General features: G+C 56.5%; 2 protein-coding genes across 3 annotated transcripts in view; one reads left to right on the top strand and one right to left on the bottom strand.

Annotated features, from left to right (window-relative positions):
* The window catches only part of PTPA (protein phosphatase 2 phosphatase activator), a 40,213-nt gene extending 31,613 nt beyond the window's left edge, over positions 1-8,600 (top strand). For both annotated transcript variants that reach the window (XM_050760228.1, XM_050760227.1), the window contains 2 exons: positions 2,111-2,218; positions 7,039-8,600. In XM_050760228.1, the coding sequence (XP_050616185.1) occupies positions 2,111-2,218; positions 7,039-7,116 (186 nt within the window). In that variant the 3' untranslated portion in view covers positions 7,117-8,600. The remainder of the gene's footprint in view (positions 1-2,110; positions 2,219-7,038) is intronic.
* SH3GLB2 (SH3 domain containing GRB2 like, endophilin B2) overlaps positions 1-21,791 on the bottom strand; it is a 483,899-nt gene that overhangs the window by 135,902 nt on the left and 326,206 nt on the right. The window lies entirely within an intron of this gene.

Genomic DNA, 21,791 nt, shown 5'->3' with positions numbered 1-21,791 from the left:
TCTGTTTTCTTTGCCAGAGTTACAGGGTCTCCTTCTGAAGGACTTAGGGAGACCCTGGGCATTGAAGGCCTGGGGGGCAGCCTGCAGCTCCTCCAAATAAACTACCTCTCTGGCCTTTCTGTGGGTGGGGGCCCAGGGCCACTGGAGTTCCAGGACATGGGCCCAGCCCTGGCTCTGCCAGAGGCCTTTTGAGGATCTGTTCTTTGGCCCTGGTGGGCGACGCTGGCCAGGAGGCAGGGGTTCTGTCTTCCAGTGCCCATCTGCCTGCCTTTGCCTCGGAGCCCTTGCCGGGCAGGCCCCTGGCAGACGAAGCCGACAGGGTGCCCCCTGGTTGCTTGCTCAGAGGGCCCTGTCCAGAGAGTGAAACTGGTCACACAGCTCCATGCTTCCTAAGCTTTCCCGGGCCTGGAAGTATGCACGGGGCTGGAGCCTGCAGACTGGGGAAGGGGCGGGGTAGGGCGGGGAGGAGGAGGGGAGGGGCTGGGGGTGGAGTGTAGTTGAGCCCCGCAGTTGAAACAAAGCTCCCCTGAGGTGAGGCCCCTGTAGGCTGGGGGTGCCTGGCTGCCCTCCTGGAGGAGCGAGCCTTGGATGATTCTGGGTGAAGCAAGTGGCCCAAGACAAGGCCCCCAGGGACCAGGGTGGGCTTTGTCTCTGTTGAGTGCCTCGGGCTCTTGCTTGGCTGTGGTGGAGACTGAGAGAGGAGGGGAGGGGAGGGAGGAGCCTGTTGTCCTTGCTCCTGAACGTGGGTGTTTGGATGGGCTTTTTGGGAACCTGGGCCAGGGGAGGGAGATGAGGGGTAAAATGACAGTTTTTTTTGACTTAAATCTTAAAAGTTTTGTCACAGTTGCCCTTACTAGAGAAGTAAGAGGCCTGCCAGGAGTGGGTCACCAGGTGGCAGCCCATGGCTCAAGAGTGGGGGCTCCTAAGGGTCCTCGTGGTGAACTGATGCCCCATTTTGGAGAGCGTTTCTGGCTTATTTTTTCTCCTTCAGATAACCCAGCCTCCCCTGACACCTGCATGTTTCTGGAACCTTCCAAGTCTCTGTTTGCCAGACTCAGCCTCTTTGCAGAGTCTTCCTTCAGCAGCATGGGTCTGGGGTGCAGAGCCCCGTTCCCCTGTAAATGCTGCCTATGAGCTGGGGGAATATGTCGAGGGGAATTATGAACTGCTTGGTTAATAAATACAAATGTGCTGGACTCGTGGTGTCAGGGGGATATGCTGAGGCACACAGGCGTCCCTCTGTGGTTTCTGACGTCATGGGAACTTCATGCTGGCTGCAGAATCTTTCTCTTCCTTCCTGGAGGGTCAGACTCTTTGGCAAGAGGGAGGACCAGGAATGGATCCGTCCTTGTGCCTGGCTCTTTCAGCTGCTGTGGCGGCCACCCCTTCCCCACCTCCTGGCCAGGCCAGGCTGGCTGCTCCTTCAGGCACCCCTGCCTCCCATCCGCCCTCTCTTCCCTCACTCTGCCTGCCATGCAGAGGGCTGTCGGATACCTGGGTTTGGTCATACCCACCTTGGTCCTCTTGCAAATTGACCCTTTCCTCATCTCTTTTAGCTCTGCTGGTGGCAGGTGCAGACCACGTGTCCTGTGGGGGGGGGCCTGGGGGAGAAGGGGTGGGCCTGGAGGGGTGGGGTCAAGGTGCTGCTGCTGTTTATCTGAGCCCGAGTGAACCCCTGTGCTGGAGAGGCGCTCTGAGGCTCCTGGGGAGTCGGTGGGAATGACACCAGAAGCTCAGGTGGAGATCTTATCTTCCTGAGGCGGCGGGATTTGGTGGGCGACAGGAATTAGGCCCCCTTTTTTTTAGCTGTGGGAGAAAGAGGGGTGGCTGTGGGTGGGTGGGCATGGAATGTTATATTTTCCTAGCAGGCCTTGAGGGCCAAGGGGGAGCCCTGTCTCTGGCACTTGCATATGCCTGTTTGTATGTTTGCACCCCAGGCAGATGTTGTAGCTTGGTCCCCAAGTGTCTGCGTGTGTGTTGCATGTGTGTATGCGTGTGTGTGTGTGTGTATGTGTGTGTATGCATGCATGGGTGTGACTTTGCTGCAGGGGAGGAGGGATGAGCTCCCAGCCAGCCCCTGCCTCTTCAGCTTGTGGCTTCTTTTTTTCAGATGAAGACTGGCCCATTTGCAGAGCACTCCAACCAGCTGTGGAACATCAGCGCTGTCCCTTCCTGGTCCAAAGTGAACCAGGGTCTCATCCGCATGTATAAGGCCGAGGTGAGTGGGGGCTGGCCAGTGTGCCTGTCCCTGCTGCCGCACTTAGTCCTGGGCTGGGGACAAAGCAAAATATGTGGGGCCTGGGGCTCCTGCTTCCTCCTACCCCACTGTTTTGCTCTGAATCTTAGGCCATCCCCTCTGATACTTAGGGCCTTGGAATCTCCCGTCTGGGGCATGGGCAGTCAGAGAAGCACCAGCCACCCCAGCCCTGAAAAGCTGTAGCCCAGCTCTGTCCTGATGAGCTTGGAGGCTGAGGCAAGGACCTGCTACGTGGGGAGTTGGGGTGATGGGGGCCTTTGTTCTCCCTTGTCAAGTGGCCGAAGGCTCCTCGAGGCTTAGGCAGCCTGAGTCTGGCTCTCCCATGGCATACCTGGGAAGGGTCTTACCCTTTGGAGGCATCTCTGAAGTGCTGCCTTCAAATGTTAGTGTGTATGATCGCTGAGTAGTGGGAGGTCTGAGGGTAGGCCAGGAATTGGCATTTTTATGGACCCCTTCAGGGATTTTGATGCAAATGGTTTTCCCTGCTCTCAAATCAGATGCGGAGGAGAGGAGAGCCGAGGTTTCCTGGAGCTCCCTCTGCTGGCAGGCAGCCGAGGGTGTCTCCTGCCCTCTTGGCAGTGTTCTCCCAGCCAAGGAGGTGGCCTTTTCCCTCTTGCAAGTGGGGAGGAGACATTTTATTTCTACCCTGTCCCTTCTGCTAGCTCCTCCCACTTCCTGGGAAGACTAATTCTAGAACTGCTTGACCTTGGCCAGGGAACGTCTGGATGTGAAGTTCCACACCTGGATTGATGGGTCCCTAAAGTCCCTTCTTTCTGTCCTCAGGCTGGTCCTGGTGACTAGTTCATGGCCTCAGACACTGTCCTGTGGGCATCATCTCTTGACTCCTGGCCAGCCTTCTCTTCTGGGAAGGGTTGCTCCAGGTCTTCATTGGACCCAAAGCTTCCTGGATCCCATCAGCAGAGGCGGGACAATGGGGAAGGGTGCCAGAGGCCAGTGGGGTGGGGGAGCACAGATACTTCCAGTTGGCTTGGCTCCCTGCATTCAGTCCTGAAGGGGTTAACGAGGCTTGAACTGAGCAGGCCCGGCCCTCTCTCCCTTCCGCCCCCTCCCCCTTTGGTCCCCTTCCTCTGGACCTCACATCCTGTGTTTAGGTTCCAACCCACATACCTCTCTAATCTGAGAGGCCTGAGAGCCTGTTGGCTGGAGCTGCCTAGGCTCCTTCCGGCCGCAGCTGGCCACCCCCGGCTCTCCACTCCTCTGCCGTGGGTCACTGCCCTCTGGTGTCCTGGTGTTCCTGACAACCCCACCCCCGCCTGTCCCACAGTGGGGACCACTCTACTGTGCCCCCCCCCCCCCCACCGCTCAGGGTGTCTGAGCATATGAGAGGTGCACAGCGCCCTCCAGCCTCCTCCCGACCCCAACCCTTGTGTGCCAAAGAGAGGACTCTGGCTGCCTTCCCTGCTTGGTACCTGAAGTACTCTACAAGCCTCTTAATTTAAGTGACTCTAAACTTCTCTTGACTCAGGCTCTAAGGCCCAAAGGATAGGGTTAGAGACCCTGTCCCCTTCTCTTACCTGCCCTTCCAGAGACAAAAGAACTCCGGGCTGACAGAGGATGAGGGAGGAGCATATTCGGATTGAAAATGGTGTGGCAGGAACACAGGGATGGTCCGCTGTGCACAGGCTGTCGGGGTCTCCGTGGGGTCTGAGCCACAGGGTGGCGAACACAAGGACACTGAAAATGACCAGCTCAGGACAAGGGGCTCTCTAGTAATCACAAAGTGGCCTTCCTGTGGCAGGCGCTGTGTGGGGAAGGGGACAGGCTCCTGTGTAGGGTGACGCTGGAACTCACTGACTTTAAGATCACCAAGTCAGGCCAGGCGCGGTGGCTCGTGCCTGTAATCCCAGCACTTTGGGAGGCCGAGGCTGGCAGATCACGAGATCAGGAGATCGAGACCATCCTGGCTAACACAGTGAAACCCCATCTCTACTAAAAATATAAAAAATTAGCCAGGCGTGGTGGCAGGTGCCTGTAGTCCCAGCTACTCAGGAGGCTGAGGCAGGAGAATGGCGTGAACCTGGGAGGTGGAGCTTGCAGTGAGCTGAGATGATGCCACTGCACTCCAGCCTGAGTGACATAGTGAGACTGTCTCAAAAAAAAAAAAAAAAAAAAAAAAAAGATCAAGTCTTCGCCTGTAATCCCAGCACTTTGAGAGGCTGAGGCGGGTGAATCACTTGAGGCCCGGAGTTCGAGACCAACCTGGGCAACATGGTGAAACGCCGTCTCTACTAAAAATATGAAAATTAGCTGGGTGTGATGGCTCATGCCTGTGGTCCCAGCTACTTGGGAGGCTGAGACGGGAGAATCGCTTGAACCTGGGAGGCAGAGGTTGCAGTGAGTCGAGATCATACCGCTGCACTCCAGCCTGGGCAACAGAGTGAGACTCCATCTCAAAGAAAAAAAAAAAAAAAGATCACTGGCTGGGTGCGGTGGCTCACGCCTATAATCCCAGCACTTTGGGAGGCCAAGGCAGGTAGATCACCTGAGGTCAGGAGTTCGTGACCAGCCTGGCCAACATGGTGAAACACTGTCTCTACTAAAAATACAAAAGTTAGCCTGGCATCATGATGCGCACCTGTAATTCCAGCTACTCAGGAGGCTGAGGCAGGAGAATCACTTGAATTTGGGAGGTGGAGATTGCAGAGAGCCGAGATCGTGCCACTGCACTCCAGCCTGGGCAACAGAGCGAGACTCCATCTTTGAGAAAGAAAAAAAAGAAAAAATCACCAAGTCTTTGCAGTGTTCAGGGCTTATTGGCAACTTACTAGCAAGTAGCCCTTAGTCCCGAAGGGCCCATGGGCTAGCATTTTGTCTGCACAGAGGTCCAAGGAGAGGGCTTGCTTTCTCTGGCCAACTCTTAGACCCTAGGGAGGTCCTCCAAGGCCTGCCAGTCTTGCAGTCCAGGGGTACGTAGGAAGGCTGGGTCTTCAGTCAGAACTGGTTGATTGAGGGAAGTCAGCCTCCTGGGCTGCCACAGAAGTCTGACCAGCCTGGCAGTGGGTGGCCTCAGGATTTGGGTCTAACTGTCCCAGCTTTTCTGACCGAAGAACCAAGTGCTCTCAGGGGCCTTGTGTGGTTGGGGGGGCCTGTTTTTCCTGTGGGCCACGGCTGTGCAGTTGCTGCCTTCAGAAGGACCTTGTCAGAACTCAGGGAGTCCCTTCCCCAGCTTGAATCACCTCTGGCTGGAAGGTCAGAGGGGACAGGCTGAAGCCGCTGCTCCACCCAGGTACATGGGAGGGCCTTGCTGGGAGAAAGGCCGGGCCGGAGGCTCCTCCTGCCCGGCCTTGCTGGGAGAAAGGCCGGGCCGGAGGCTCCTCCTGCCCTGGAGCCTTAGGCTTCCTTGGCCCAGCTCCTGGCCTCTCCTGTGGCTCTGAGGGGGCTGACTCTGGGGTCCTGTAGGCAGAATGGAAAGAACCCCTGCCTCCACCCCTTCTGGCCTTGCAACTTCTCCTGTGGGAGCTAGAGGGAGATTGACCTTTGACCCCTTCAGGAATTCCAGGGCCCTGGGGGGTGGGAGAGCTCTTATGACCACTTCCCGGATGACATAAGCACCATGGCAGCTGCCTTGGCCTCTGGCCTGGATCTGCGGCTGCTCCCCCTCCCGCCCAGGGACCACCTCCCGCTCCCTCTGCTCCCCGCATTCTGTGCCTCAGAGCCAGGATCCTCGCTGTGGCCAGGGCTCTGCTCCCCACTCCACCATAAACTTGGTTTCCATCCTTCTTTCCCTCCGTCTTGGCGCCTCTTTGACCCACTCGTCACCCCCGTGCCTCTTCCTCCTATGTTCTACAGCTGGTTTTTGAGGAGAGGGAACCTGGGCCAGTCATAGCACCCATTTGTCTCTCTAAGTGAGTTGGAGGTTGAGACCACAGCCACAGAGTGAGACTGTTACTCTCTCTGAGGCCATAAGTCTTGTTCCACCCCAGCCAGGAGGTGCCTAACATACTCTGATTGTTTCTGTGGCCAAAGGTGTGGGAGGAGGCCCTGGTCAGTCTTGGCAGACCCAACCCTCGCATGCCCACAGCGGCTCCTGTGAGAGCTAGTGTCCAGGTGTGGCGGGCATGGGGGTGCTGTCGTGGGAGCTGCAGCTGGAAGCTGGGGTCGGCTGCCTGTGGACCAGCCTAGCTTCTGTGACAGTCTCTGTCGCTTGCTCTCCAGCTCTGCTTCTCTGCTAGGAGCCTGGCTGGGCTGGGCTCAGGGAGTTGGGCCTCCCCCCTGCTCAGCCATTCCCCTGTTCAGCACTCTTTTTCCCCCTGCCCCCCACACAGGCTGCTGGGAATTGCCCAGGAGTGGGGGGAACTCAATGTCAGCTGCTTCTTATTGTCTCACTCTGAAGTGCCAAGATGCCTTTTTCAGTCCAGAGAACTGAAAACTGAAGAAAACAGGCTCTGGGGCCCGGCCTCAGCCTCTTAGGCTTATGTTCAAATGTCCCCATGTCTCTTCTCTAGAACCGGGACCTGGGCTGGGGGGGGCATCCCCAGTGATCAGGAGGGTTCTTTTCACCTCAGGTTCCCAACTTCCCTCTCTCGGCCAAGTGATGTCACTTGGCTGCCTCTTCTCGGTTTCTACCTTGTAGGTTTGGGCTGCCTTTTCTCTCTCTCTCTCGTGGGTCTCATTGTTGTGGAGTGGGTATTTTGGGATAGAAGGAGTGGGGCCACTTCCTGGACCTGGGATGGGCACCTGGGAGCTGCTGCAGTTGTTGGGGTCCCGGCAGGGGTGTGGTGTGGCCCTCACCACTCTGCTCACCTGCTCCTTCCTCACAGTGCCTGGAGAAGTTCCCTGTGATCCAGCACTTCAAGTTCGGGAGCCTGCTGCCCATCCATCCTGTCACGTCGGGCTAGGAGGGGCTGAGCCGAAGAGACACCCAGGCCACAGTTCCTGTGCCTGCCTTCCCCACCCCAGCAGTGGCCCCTCCCCATCCCCTCCCTCTGTTCGTCCCGTTTGATGAGAGGCTGTTTACTGGGGTGAGGTGGTGAGACGGGCTTGAGGGGGCTCGGAGCATAAGGCTTCAGGGCCCAAGTTGGGAGAAGTGACCAAAGTGTAGCCGGTTTCCTGAGCTCCCCTGTGCTGGACTGACCAGAAGAGAGGGTCTGGGGCCCGGACACTCGGCCACCCTCTCCTCTTCCTGGCCTCTTCTCCCTTTGCTCCTGTCCAGTCTGGTTTTGAGAGCAGGGGCTGTTCTGCAGCACTGCAGGGAGGGGAGGGGAGATACCCTGCTGCTTCCATTGCTTTTCCTTTCCCGGAGTCAATGCCTTTCTAAGGGTTGGAGCTGCTCCTTGCAGGGGCAGGTCAGTTTCCCAGGCCGTGCTGGGGTGGCCATCTATGCTAGGGCTGGAAGCTGAGGCTGGCTGCCAGCCATGGGCTGGGGTGAGGGTGGGTGGGGTGGGGTGGTGGAGAGGCCTTAGCTGTCCTGGCTGGTGCCCCTCCCAGGCTCCTTTTCACCCTGCCCCCTGGGCCTGAGGCCCCCTGTGTCCACGCCTCCTCCTGGCTCTTCTGTTCTCTAGCCCTTGACTTTGCTGGGTTTCCTGGCTGTAGCCACATCTCTCCCGCTCCCCAAGGGTAGCATAGCCAATGGAAGCTGCCCTTTGGGTAGGCGCTGGGCTCCTGGGAGGGCCCAGCTGATGGGGTGAGGCACGTCTTTCCAGAACCTTCCCTGGCAGGGAGGGGGGTGGCAGAAACTCAGGAAGGGGCTTGGGGCCCATTGTATCTGGAGAGCCTGGATTCCTTTTGGCAGTCTTAGGCCCGGCCGCTTCTGCTACCTTTGCACTGCTGCGAGTTTCACCCTGGGACCGTGGGCCCTGCTTCCCTATTCCCCTGGGTGGTGGGTGGGCCCAGAAGGTGGCGGTCCCACGCCTTGTCCTCCCACCTCCCTGAACTGTCCATTGCCTTTATCGGGTGAGGTAAGTGACTGCCTCCCAAGCCCCGGCTTTGGCTCTGAGGATGGGCCCAGAGGGGGCTGGGCAGGCCCATTGAGGGCCACCAATTGAGGTTTCTCCTAGGGCTGTTCCTGGGCCTGCCTCTTACAGGCTCATCCCCCAGGCCTGCCCTTCTCCACCGCCCCCTCCTGTGTCTGGGTCCACACACCCTTCGGGAAGGGGGAGCACTGAGAAGCACAACACAGGGGCTTGGCCTAGAATCCGGTGATGATCTGGGCAGAGGCTGGGTCAGGAGTCCCAAAGGTCAGTGACAGTTTCTCAGAAGAGGCCCAGCGTCCACCTCTCTCCCAGGGCCAGACACCCCTTCCTGGCTCCCCCATCCCCCTTTGGGCTCCCAACCCCTTGCACCCTCATTGCTGTTCGGATTAAAGCCTCTGTTTTGCACCTGTTACCTGTGTGAGGTATGTCTTTTCATGTCACATGTTTAGCCCATCTCTGCATGACTGACCTCCATCAGGTCCCCTTTCCTCAGGCCACAGTGTCTGATACTTGAGCTGTTTCAGTTTGGGTTGAACCTTTCCTGGGTTTAAATCCCAGCTGTCTGCAGCCCCAGCTGCAAGGTTGTAAGTTACTGAAGCCTCTGAGCCCCAGCTTCCTCATTCACAAAATGAGAACAGTAACAGGGTGACTGCCAGGAGTGGACAGCAGATGTGAAGTTCTCAGGTTAGGGCCTGGCACATAGCATATCCTGGGTGTTTGCTGCAGCTGTGCTTGGTGAAGGGGCCCCTCTGGACTCCCGGCTTAGCACCAAGCTGGCCAGGGAGCCTTTGGATGGGCTTTGACAGTGGAACATGCACCTGTGGTTTATGAGGGGGTGGCCCTCTATTCTCCCTTCTCTGCCCCTCCTGTCCCTGCTGGGCTGGAGTTGGGGGTCTTAGGCTGCTGTGCCCCAGACTTCCTTAAGACACTCTTGCTCAGAGAACAAGGGTCCTTTACCTTTCTCTTGCTCATAGAGGCCTTGCACGGAGTGGAAAGCTTCAGCCCCTCAACACCTTGCGCCGCCTTGGAGCCTGGTGACCAGCAGCCCTGTCTGGAGTCAGGCACACCCGAGTTCAAACCGAGCAGCTGCTCCTTACTCACCAGGAGTAGGAGGGTCCTGATGGTTGACTTCATCTCTCTGAGCCTTGGCTTCCTGATCTGAAAAATGGGCTTAATGACGTTCCTGTCGTTGGTCTTGAGGATTCCTTCATTTCACAAATAGTGGCTGCATGTTCCTCAAGACTGCAGTGCATCCAAATATGACTGTTAGGTAGTGGGTGGATTACGGAGAAAATAACCTTAGAAAATTACAGAAGGCATTGATGGGGGCGGGGCAGGGGGTTACTTGCCTAGAAGGTCCTGTGAGCTGATACCCCGAGGACAAGAAAGAGCCGCTACAGAGAGCTCAGGCCCGGGCCCAGAGGGCTAGGGTTGGGTGGAGGGGCCAGACTTTTAGGCTGGGGCCTTGGCGGGCTCTGCTGAGTTTGGACAATGTTCTATGGGAAGGTGCTGGAGGGTTTTGTTGGGGAGAAGGGGAGACAGGACCATTTGGGAGGCTGTAGCTGTGATTGGGCACAGGGATGGTGGTGGCCTGGGTGAGGGTTCAGAGTAGGGTGGTGGGAAGTGGTCCAATTTAGGCTGCATTTGGTATCGCTAACAGGAAGGGAGTTACGACAGGGAGCTGAGCAGCCAAGAACCCCAATTATTATGTGGCTGGGTGCCATTTCCTGGGGTGGGGGGCCCTGAGGGATAGGAATTGCTGTGGGGGCACGGAACTGCCTGTTAGCTTCTAAGAGGAGGTGCTGAGGAGGAGGGCGCTGGGGTGGGCTTCTGAAGAGGATGGAGGTGGCGGGCATGGTGACGAGGCATAGTGCCAAATGGGTGGAACATGCAGATAAGAGAGAGGAGAGGGCCGGCTTCTGCACAGAGGAGGAGGGTGGGGTGTGGGCAGGGGACCCTAAGCTTCAAATACAAGGAGCATTGGCCCTGGGTGGGCTTCCGTGGGGTAGTGGAGGGGTGAGCAGGGATGAGAACATGGGCGGCACCCTGTGAGGTCTGCTTGGCGTGGCACAGGCCCCCAGCATAGGAGGAAGATGTGGAGGGATGGTCTGTGGTCTGCTGCCTGAGGTGGACACTGGTGAGACATCACTTGCTTCTCTTCTGAGTTTCACTGTGGCGGGAGCGGGGACGGGAGAGTGGGCAGGGTGGCGGCCAAGGGACTGCCTTGAAGGTGGGCTCTGGTCAGGCCAGCAAGGGGCTGCCTCCTGCTGTGTGCTGGGAAGGTCCAGGAGAGTGGGAGGCTGAAGGAAGCGAGGTTCTGAGAAGGTATACTGGGGGCCTTCTGGGGTAGGCGGCTGCAGCGGGATGCTCGTCTCTCCCTGTGGGAGCAAGGCAGAGCCTGCACCGATTTGGTGGTGGGTTGGGCTGGGTTTATTTTTACAGGGAAATGTAAGGCACAAGGGGCAGTGAGAGTACACTGAGGGCGTGGGTGTGGGCTTCTGGGCAGGGCGGGAGCCCACTCAGGCCCTGGGAGATGGGCCGTGGGGGCACACGCACCTGCAGCACATGCTGAGCTCGGTGAAGGTTGGCCTGCTGCTGGCACTCCAGCAGCTCAGCGTGTCCGAAGGAAGCCCTCTGAGTGTGGGGGGGCCGCAGAGCTGGAGGGCGGGTGTCATTTCCCAGCATCCTGGGCCACAGGAGCTCCAGAGGACGAGCTGAACTCAGCCGCCTGTGCTCCTTTTCGATTCGCCAGGGCAGAGGCCGCTTTGTTGCTCATGGGAGGTGAGAGGAAGAAGCCTTCCTGGGAGAAAAATCCCGGGCAGAGGTTGGGGTTGGAAGGAGAACAAAGCTCAGGGTTTGGTGTGCCCAAGATTTGGGCCTAAGTCAGGTGATATGTTTTTCTTGAATCCCACAAGCATTAAGCATGTGTTATATACGTATGAGGTGTTGGAGGAATATGGAGATGAGAAAAAGGTAAGAATCTGCCTTCAAGAAACTTCCAGCTTACTGGGGAAACAGAGAGCTGGAGAACTAGTTGCAAAGGAGGGTGGAAGGTGTTGCGGCTGGGTGGACTTCAGGTAAGCTCTGAAATACTCTGTGGAGGAGGTGGCGTGTGGGCATCCTCTCACCTGGGTGATGGGCACAGACCAAGGACGTGCTAGCAGGGCCATTGTGCACAGAGATGTGAAGAGGTGGCTGGCAGGGGACACAGCTGCAACAGCAGGTGGGGGCTGACCTGCAGAGGGCTTTAGCGCCAGCTCGGGGTCCAAGACCCCTGCCATGGATGCCCGTAGCACTCCACACACAGCCTTGACACTTGCCTAGCTGCATTTAATTCTCTACAAAATGCATTGCTTAAGGTTCGTCTTCCCTGCTAGAAGGTGAGCTGCAGGAGGGCAGGGACTGTCTGTCTTGCCCACTGCTGTATCCCAGTGCCCAGCAGAGACTGGCACACAGCAGGCACCCGGAAGCAGGAATCAGTGGTTCGGTGGGGAGTTGGTGGGGAGCTGGGGAAGTATTTAACTGGCGCCTCTGTGGTGTGTGTGAGACAAGGATTGGGATTTAGGAAACTCGTGGGCAGCTGGCTGGATGCTGGTGATGGGACTGGAGCCTTGGCACAGATAAGAGATCACAGATAAGAGATGTTGAAGGCTCTGAGCAGCACAGAGAGAGGCCCTGGGCTGGGAAGCAGAGGGTGGAGGTAGGAGCTGGTGCTGAGGAAGAGTGAGGAGTTCTCGGTGACCCTAGGCACGTGCCTGAGAAGAGGACTCCGGGGAAGGTAGCTCAGTCAAGGGTGCAGAGTTTGAGGAGCTCTGGTAGACATGTTGCATGGGCTGACTGGGAGGCTGGCAGGGCTGCCAGGCCCCAGGTGGAGTGGGGAATCTGGGGCCAAAGGGATTCCCAGAATCCTCTGCTGCGCCCTGCTTGTTCTCCAGCCTCAGGCCCTTGCCCACACCCTTGCTGTCAAGGTCCAGCCACCCTGGCTGCCTCTCTTCCTCACACTCCTGGAGCCGCTGATCAGTTTGGCCATGTTCGAAGAACCCTTTACCCCACTGGGGAGACCCTGGTCTTTCTTTGGGGCTCAGCTGAGGCTTTGCTCCCTATGAGAGGCCTCCCCTGGCCCCCTAGACTGGGGCTGGTGTCCTGGGCCTGCTTGCCTGGGTGTCCCTGCCCCACCCAGCACTCAGCCGTACCCCTGCTGTAGGGACACCAGGGTCTTTGTTGGGGAGGGGCAGCCACCTGGTTGGAATTTGGGGTGGTAGGGGGCTGTCTGCTCTGCAGACGTACCTTCTCTTTCCTTGGGGTTCCTTGGTGGGGGCTGATGGAGAATCATGTGAGGCAGGCTAAGGCCCGCCACCTTGCACTCAGCACCTAGCTTTGCTGCTCCTGTGAGGCCAGAGACCTCATCTGTCCTATTTCCTGCTAGCCCTAGGAAGGTCCTACAGGCACTCGGTACATATCTGTGAAATGGCTGTGATAGTGGCGGGGGTCCTCGTGCAAGAGCATGATAGAGACACAGGAGGGGGCAGGTCGGCCCTGGAGAATCCGTGGTGAGAGGAAGCTGGGGCACGTGAGCAGAGTGGGCAGGGAGACTGGCCGCTGTTGCCCTGGTGCCAGGCAGCCAGCACTGGAGGTGGGTATGGGGCCTGTAAGAGGGCAGTTCTGAGTGCTGTGGAGCCAAGCGGAGGAGCAGTGGGCTGGAGAGAAAGGAGGGTGAGGTTGGCACAGTGGGGAGGAAGAAGGAGGCAGGTGGGCATGGGGGGGCCTGGGGTACCTGAGTGCCACTGCAGGCTGAGGGCGGAGGAAGGGAGCAGGGGAGAGGACCAGAGAGGCCCAGGTCAGGGTTGAGCCCGGAGGCTGGCTGGCTTTCATTCACTCAGCGGACACTGCTGGAGCCCTCTTGCTCTAGTCTGGGGACAAGTGTTGGGGCGCTGTGGTGAACAAGACTGGCAGCACCGTCCCTCCTGGAGCATTTTCCCTCCTGGACTTAGTCTAGCAGAACCTGGGAAGCACCCTATGTGTTCAGCAGTTGGGGATTGTTAGGGGCTGGAGGGAGCAGTCATACTATGGGCCGTCAGATGATGCGATTATCCATTTATTCGTGCGGATAATCTGTTATTAGTGGGGAAGGCAGCTGCAAAGACTGTAGGTGAAGGACAATGCTTTTTTGTAAAAAAGCAGAAATCTGCATTCTTGATCTGTCTGTCTGTCTGTCTGTCCATCTACATGAACACAGGCCCAGGTAGTCATGCATGGGCTTATCTCTGGGTGGTGGGGATATGAGGGTTTTGGAAAATTCTTAATGCTTTTCCTGCTTCCAAGATAGTTATGAAAATGCCAACATGGTTGGGTGTGGTAGCTCACGCCTGTGATCCCAGCCCTTTGGGAGGCCAAGGCGGGTAGATCACGAGGTCAGGAGATTGAGACCATCCTGGCCAACATGGTGAAACCCTCTCTCTACTAAAATACAAAAAATTAGCCGGGTATGGTGGTGCACGCCTGTAGTCCCAGCTACTTGGAAGGCTGAGGCAGGAGAATCAGTTGAATCTGGGAGGTGGAGGTTGCAGTGAGCTGAGCTTACACTATGTACTCCAGCCTGGGCGACAAAGCAAGACTCCGTCTCAAAAAAAGAAAATGCGCAACATTACTGAACCACAAAAGAAAAAGTAGTGGCAGGTCAGTTTTCACCTTGCTTTATGTTTTTCATATTTGGTTTTTAAATCTTTCTACCATATCCACATAGTACTTTTGTAATAAGAAAAAAAAAAGGAAACTGAATAAAAAGATTTCGCCCCTAACAAGCACTGGAGGATGGTGCGTCTTCAGCAGAGAGGAGGGGGATTGTCCTTCCAGTCAGGAGGGAGAGGAAGGAGAGGGGCCTTGCTCAGATCTGTTGGAATAAAGAAGGGGAGGTGAGTTCTTGGTAGGTGCTTTGGCCCAGAGACCCCCTGAGAGGGAGTGAGCAGTTACGGCTCGGGGATTCAGGGAGTGAGAGCTGTTGGGGAAATAGTGTTTGAGAGTTCATGTGAGCTGGACCCAGGGAGAGGAGGCAGCTTGGATCCCGATTCCTCAGGGGGCCTTTGGACTGGGGAGAGTTGAGGTGGCCAGCAGTTCCCTGGCGGGCATCTGCAGCCTCCCTGGTGACCTCTGGGACCCAGCCTCTGTTCTCAGGACCCCAGCACACATGGGTTGGATCCAGAATTCAGTCCCAAAGTTGAGATGCTCTTTCTCCTGCCTGGGCGCTGGATGGGGGGTTTGGTGGTTATAAACCAAGGGACGAATGGTTCAGTTTCTCTCAGTGCTGGTGCTGCTGCTGGGAGTATTTTCCTGAATCACAGTGAAGAGGCAGAGCCCCTGATGGGTCCAGCTTCATCCCCCATCCTCCCCTGAGCAGGTGACATCAAGGGACACCTGGGACAACACCCAGGAGTAGACGGACCTGTGAGGATGCTCAGAGCTGTGGCGATGAGAGAGGTACTCCACAGTGGCTGCACGTGGCTGGAGCTCTGGGAGGCTCCCCCTCCTGGCAGAGCGGCTGGCTGTATCCCCAGTTCTGGCCCCAAGGCTGGGCCTTTGCTGGCATGTAGCAAGATCTCCCAGTCTGAGCCTGGATAGATTCCTTGACCCTCATTATTTGCCAGAGACAAAGTTGGGGCTTTTCAAAAGGAACGCTGCAAAGGCAGGCCAAGTGCAGCGCCTCATCATGGTAACTGGACCCAGCCCCAGGCAAGACGGTAAGGCAGGTGGGCTGCGGACGAACCAGCCTGCTCCTGCTTCCCACCTCTGCTTGGGGAGATTGGGCTTGGCCCTCTCTGGGCTGGCAGACTGCACACACCCTCTAGAGCCAGCTCCTACCCTCTGCAAGGGGTGGGGAGTGTGGTGACCGAGGTGCACGTGGGCTCTGGTGTGGCTCTTGCATTTCTCGCTGTGTGACCTTGAGCCATAACTGAACCCCATCTGAGCCTCAGTTTCCTTATGTATAAACAAGGTAAGTAAACATGGCCTTACGGGGTGGACGTACCAGCCACTGAATGGACACAGCCCAGGGCTTTGCCAGCACCGTCTCATTGAATCTCCGCAGGTCACCCTGCGAGGTGGGTATGTGGCAACCAAGCTACAGGGGAGGAATTCCTTGGTGGTAAGTGGGTTTCAGACCTGGGCCATCAGGCTCCAGCGTGGACATTTCTTTCTTTCTTTTTTTTCTTTCCTTGAGACAAGAGTCTTGCTCTGTCATCCAGGCTAGAGTGTAGTGGCACCATCTCTGCTCACTGCAACCCCTGCCTCCCGGGTTCCATCAATTCTCCTGCCTTAGCCTCCCAAGTAGCCAGGATTACTGGTGTGCACCACCACGCCCGGTTAATTTTGTATTTTTAGTAAAGACGGGGTTTCACCATGTTGACCAGGCTGGTCTGGAATTCCTGACCTCAGGTGATCCACCCACCTTGGCCTCCCAAAGTGCTGGGATTACAGGCATGAGCCACTGTGCCCGGCTCAGTGTGGACATTTCTACCCACTGAGCCCAATAATGGCTGTGAAATCTGTCCCATGAATGTTTACTGAGCACTTGCTCTGCCAGGCTCCAAGGAGACCCCGAGGACCATGGAGGAGGCAGATGTGGTTCTGTCCCTCACGGAGGTTTAAGGAGGACACAGTGGGGGCATGTGGGGAGCTGTGGGAATGTCGTGGACAGGGTGGAGAGGCTTCCTTGAAGGCAGGTTGAAGGCTCCAGCAGCAAGGCTGGGAGGTGGGCTGGGTGTCTGGAGCTGGGCAGTCGTTCCCTTGCTGGCTACGGACCCCAGGCCTGGCTTCTGCCCGGACTGTGCTCGCCTGGCCAGTCCTTCAGGAGTGGCTCCTGCTGTACTCCGTGCAAGTTCCTGGTCCCCATGTCTCAGTTGCCAGTCCTGCTCCAGGCCCCAGCAGCTGCCTGTCCCCTGACCTCTGGGGGTTCCCGTAGAGAGCTTGGAGCTGGGGGCTCCTGCACACAGCCTGTGTGTCTGGCCCTGAGCTTAGTGCTTGGAAGCTTTTCTTGCCTCATCCTCACAATGGGCGATGACGTCCTCATTTCACAGAAGGGTCTAGGGCCTCTTTCCCGCCAAAGCTCGTGCTCCTGCAGCCTCTCCATGGGACCTGACCTGAGGCCTCGGTGGCATGGGCTGCCATGTGCTGCCTGTCCCCACTGTGGTGGCCTGAGAGCCCTCCTCCACTCCACTCTACCCCCTCCCCCTCCCCCTCCTCTTTCTCCTGCTCCTGTGCCTGTCTCTCCAGGACTGGCCCCAGACCCTGGTCCTGTGTGAGAGGCGCCTCTTCCGAGGGCCCAGTTTTCTTTTTGGAGGCAGGGCCAATTTGCACAAAGGTGACAAAGAGGCAGGACAGCAAGGACAGCAATGACCCTCTGGCTGGTAGCATGCCTCTTGTGCAGATTGTGCTTTATGTGTCACCTCGTGGAGTCCCCACAGTGAGCCGAGAAGTCGGCATCACATTCCCAGTCAAGGGCTTTTGGTGGTGAGGCTCAGATTTTAGTGGTGTCACAGGGCCTCCAGCTTGTCCTAGTGGGTTCGGGGTGGTGCCCAGGTTTGTCTGACACCAGGTCCTACAAGGGCCAGGATGGTGGGGCACCCAGAGCCGGGCAAGGGAAAGATTGGCTATGGCCATGTGGCTCCTCGTTCTCCCCAAGGCATTCTGTCTCCGCGGACAGCCATCAGGCCCCAAATCCAGGTGTCCTTCTTTTTATTTTTTGAGACAGGATCTTGCTCTGTCACCCAGGCTGGAGTGCAGTGGCTTGATTTCAGCTCACTGAAGCAACCTCTGCCTCCCAGGTTCAAGTGATTCTCCTGGCTCAGCCTCCCGAGTAGCTGGGATTATAGGCACGTACCACCATGCCTGGCTAAGTTTGTATTTTTAGTAGAGACGGGGTTTCACCATGTTGGCCAGGCTGGTGTCCAACTCCTGACCTCAAGTGATCCACCCGCTTCAGCCTCCCAAAGTGCTGGGATTATAGGAGTGAGTCACCGTGCTTGGCCCAGGTGTTATCTTTTTTATTTTTATTTTTTGAGACAGGGTCTTGCTCTGTCGTCCAGGTTGGTGCAGTGGCACGATCATAGCTCACTGCTGCCTTGGCCTCGTTTACCCTCTGTTGCTTGAGAGTTTACTCTCCTGGGTCCACACCTGGGACTACAGATGTGCACCATTATGCCCAGCTAAATTTAAAAAACTTTTTTCTGTAGAGTCAGGGTCTCCCAACGTGGCCCAAGCGGGTCTCAAACTCCTGAGCACAAGTGATCCTCGTGCCTCGGTCTCCCAAAGTGCTGGGATTATTACAGGTGTGAGCTACCACACCTGGTCCAGGTGTTATTCTGAATTCCTTTCTTTTCCTCCACCTCCCAAATCCAGCCCATGATCAGGTCCTGTCGGGTCTCCCTCCAAATTGTAACCCAAATCTGCACCGCAGTCAGGGAGCACGGTTGGCTCTCCCAGGAGCGCTGGCCAGCAGCATCTCTGCTCTCCTGACTCCACTCTGCCACTGTCCCTGGGCTCTACCCTGAGGTACTTGAAGGTGACTCCCATCAGATCCCTGCTTGAAGGGTGTCTCCTGACTGTGCACAGAGGACCCCACGAGGTGATGAGCCACTGTGCCCCCCCAACTCGCCCACTCCCGTACGTCAGTCATGCTGTCCTCTCTCTGGTCCTCCAGAACGTCTTTTTTTTTTTTTTTTTGAGATGGAGTCTCGCTCTGTCGCCCAGGCTGCAGTGCAGTGGCACGATCTCCGCTTACTGCAAGCTCTGCCTCCCGGGTTCATGCCATTCTCCTGCCTCAGCCTCCGGAGTAGCTGGGATTACAGGTTCCCGCCACCACGCCCGGCCAGTGTTTTGTATTTTTTTAAGTAGAGATGGGATTTCATTGTGTTAGCCAGGATGGTCTCGATCTACTGACCTCGTGATCCTCCTTCCTTGGCGTCTCAAAGTGCTGGGATTACAGGTGTGAGCCACCGCGCCCAGCCTGGTCCTCCAGAATGTCAAACTTGTTGCTGCCCCTGGGCCTTAGCACCTGCTGTTTCCTTGGCTTGCACTGCCTGAGCCCCAGGCTGAGCAGAGGCACCCTCTGGTTGTTCAGGGCCCAGTTCAGATGCCACCTCCCGAGAGAGGCGCCCCAGCTTTCTGTGAGTTGCTCCTGACTGAGCCTCCATCCGCCCTCTGTTCTAGTTGCCTTCCTGAGCCCATTTTTATCTCAAGTTTTATTATCTATGAGCTTGTTTACTTAGTGATCAGCTCCCTCTCAGTGGGTGGTAAGCCCAGTGAGGGAGGGCACAGGCTTACTGTGGCCACCACTGGCTCCCGGCACCCGGAGCAGGGGCTGGCCCAGAGTAGGTGGATGCCCAGTTACTACTTGCTGAACAATGAATGAATGAATGGATGAATAAAAAAGTAAGTCCTCTGTCCCTGGCATTATCCTAGAAGAAGCTGAACAACAGGTGCTGGCCAGGGCCTTGGCTCCGATGTTGCTCTCCCCTCACTCCAATGCAGGAGCTCTGGGGGTCCCATGGAGGGTCCTGCGGTCAGGGCAGCTTCCCAGTGTCCCAAACTCTGAGGGTTTGTGCTTCTGTAGCTCACTGCCAAGCTTGGGCAGCACCCTTGGTGGAGACAGGCAGACTCATGGACTTGGCCTCAGGCAGGTGAAGTCTGTGGGACATTCCCAAGGTTGGAGAGGCAGAGCAGCAAGGGAGAGGCTACGTGGGAGCCACGCTGCTTTTGATAAACTAATGATGCCGGCCAGGTGGGGTGACTCATGCTTGTAATGCCAGCACTTTGGAAGGCTGAGGTGGGCAGATCACCTGAGGTTAATAGTTCGAGACCAGCCTGGCCAACATGGTGAAATCCTGTCTCTACGAAAAATACAAAAAAATTAGCTGAGTGTGGTGGTGGGCGCCTGTAATCCCAGCTACTCGGGAGGTTGAGGCGGGAGAATCACTTGAACCCAGGAGGCGGAGGTTGCAGTGAGCCGAGATCATGCCACTGCACTTCTGCCTGGGCAACAGAGGGAGATTCTGTCTCAAACAAACAAAACAACAACAAAAAACTAGTGATACCACCTGCCTTGCCAGGATAAAGGTCCCAGTGCTTGTCTTGGCACCCAAGGAGCAGTCGAGCCCCCTTTGCTGGCCTCCTTGCCTTCCTCTGGAACCTCCTCTGCTTCAGTGACAGAGCCAGGGCTCATTCACAGCTATGTTCTCAGTGCCCGCCTGACCCACATAAGTGGTTTTGTTGTTGTTGTTGTTGTTGTTGTTGTTAGATGGAGTCTGGCTCTGTCACCCAGGCTGGAGTGCAGTGGTGCAATCTTGGCTCACTGCAGCCTCCACCTTCTGAGTTCAAGCGATCCTCCCACCCTAGCCTCCCAAGTAGCTGGGATTACAGGCACGCACCACCATGCCCAGCTAATTTTTATTTTAGTAGAGACAAGATTTCACCATACTGGCCAGGCTGGTCTTGAACTCCTGACCTCAGGTGATCCGCCCACCTTGGCCTCTCAAAGTGCTAGGATTACAAGCACAGTGAGCCACTGTGGCCGGCCAGAAGTGGGTTCCTTCCATGCGCCATTCTCCAGGTGCTGGGGACAGAGGGATGAGCTAGTGAATTTCCTGCCCTTGTAAAATTTGCTTCTAGTGAGGACGATAGACAAATAAATATACAGCAAAATACTGGGCAGCGATAAAGTCTATGAAAAAAATAAGGGTAATTGTGATAGAGCAATATTATTTTGAAGGGGGTAGTGAAGGTGGCATTTGAACAGGGACCTCAGTTCGTGACAGAGATTACCCTGAAAGGAGCTGAGAGAACATTCCCGGCAGAGGGAACAGCAAGTACCAAGGCCCTGAGGTAGGAACAGCTTTGACACTTGGGGAACAGCAAGGAGGAGGCTGAAGGGCATTGAGTGATGGCGAGGGGTGGCGATGAGTGGAGAGGCAGCAGGCTGTCTCAGCAGGGCCTTGCAGGCCATAGTAAGGACTCTGTGTTTGCCTTGCTTGCCCTTCCTGCTTTCTCTCCCTTTCTCCCTCCCTTCCTTCCTTTCTTCTCCCTTCCCCTCCCCTCCCCTTCCCTCCCCTCCCCTTCTCTTCTTTCCTTTCCTTCTTTTGTTTCCTTCCTTCCCTCTCTACCTTCGTGCCTTCGTCCCTCCTTATCTCTGTCTCTCTCTCTCTCTTTTTTTTTTTTTTGGGACAGGGTCTCTCTCTGCCTCCCAGGCTGGAGTGCAGTAGTGCAATCATGGCTTACTGCAACCTTGACCTCCCAGGTCTAAGTGATCCTCCCACCTCAGCCTCCTAAGCAGCTGGGACTACAGGCATGCACCACCACACCCAGCTAGGCTTTTATTTTTTGTAGAGACAGGGTATCCCTATGTTGCCCAGGCTGGTCTCAAACTCCTGGGATCAAGTGATCCTCTCACCTTCGCCTCCCAAAGTGCTGGGATGACAGGCATGAGCTGCTGCGCCTGGCCTGTGTTTCGTTCTGAGTGGAGTAAGGGCAGTGGTGTGCTCACACTGGCTTGCGAGAGCTGACTGTGCACATTCCTCTCCCTCTCCATGTTCAGCGATAGCACGTTGGTAACTAGGAATGGGCCAAAATGGGAGTGTTTACACCACAGGAATTGGCAGATTCTACAAGTGAGCTCCACCCACCAGCTGGTTTTACACATTTACACTACTGGGAAGGTTTGAGATGGGGAGAGCCATGATTTGACTTCAACATGTTCGTGTGTACAGGAGAGGAGGAGAATGGCAGGTAGGAGGGCAAGTGCAAACACAGGAAGACCAGGGAGATCTGCAGGGAGGTTGGCGCGCTAGTCCAGGCAAAACGTGGTGTGGCTGGGCTGGGAGAGCAGGAGCAGTGGTACTCAGGTAGATTGTGAAGCTCTTCTTCCTCTTCTTTTTTGAGATGGAGTCTCTCTCTGTCACCAGACTGGAGTGCAATGGTGTGATCTCGGCTCACTGCAACCTCTGCCTCCTGGGTTCAAGTGATTCTCCTGCCTCAGCCTCCCGAGGAGCTGAGATTACAGACATGTGCCACCATGCCCGGCTAATTTTTGTATTTGTTAGTAGTGATGGGGGTTTCACCATGTTGCCCAGGCTGGTCATGAACTCCTGACCTCAGGTGATCCTCCTGTCTTGGCCTCCCGAAGTGCTGGAATTACAGGCGTGATCCGCAGTGTCTGTCCTGATTGTGAATCTCTTCTGAAGGAGAATTTGCTGATGGACTGGATTTGGCTTTGTGAACAAAAAAGGAGTCAAGATGCCCTGGTTTTTGGCCTGAACAACTTGCTGGATGGTGGTGCCACTCACTGGGACGGGGCAATGGCGGGGAGAAGCAGGGGTCGTAGGTGTCTCTCCAGGGTTTGAAAGGCCCAGACAGATGAGTTCTTAGATGTCAGTATCCCAAGAGGAGAGGCCAAACATGGTAGGACCGTTGACTTACATTCAGCGCGGAGGTCCTGGCTGGAGAGAGTTGTCAGTGGACTGAGGGGACCAGGAGAAGGTGGCAGAAAGGGGGAAGGGGCCAAGGCCTGAGCCCTGGCACTCGCTGGCATTTAGAGCAAAGGAGACTGGGAGCTATGA

The sequence above is a fragment of the Macaca thibetana genome, chromosome 15, assembly GCF_024542745.1.
Source record: "Macaca thibetana thibetana isolate TM-01 chromosome 15, ASM2454274v1, whole genome shotgun sequence".
NCBI classification, from domain to species: Eukaryota; Metazoa; Chordata; class Mammalia; order Primates; family Cercopithecidae; genus Macaca; species Macaca thibetana.
Note: the sequence above shows the minus strand (reverse complement) of the source record. Positions and strands in the feature narration are given on the sequence as shown.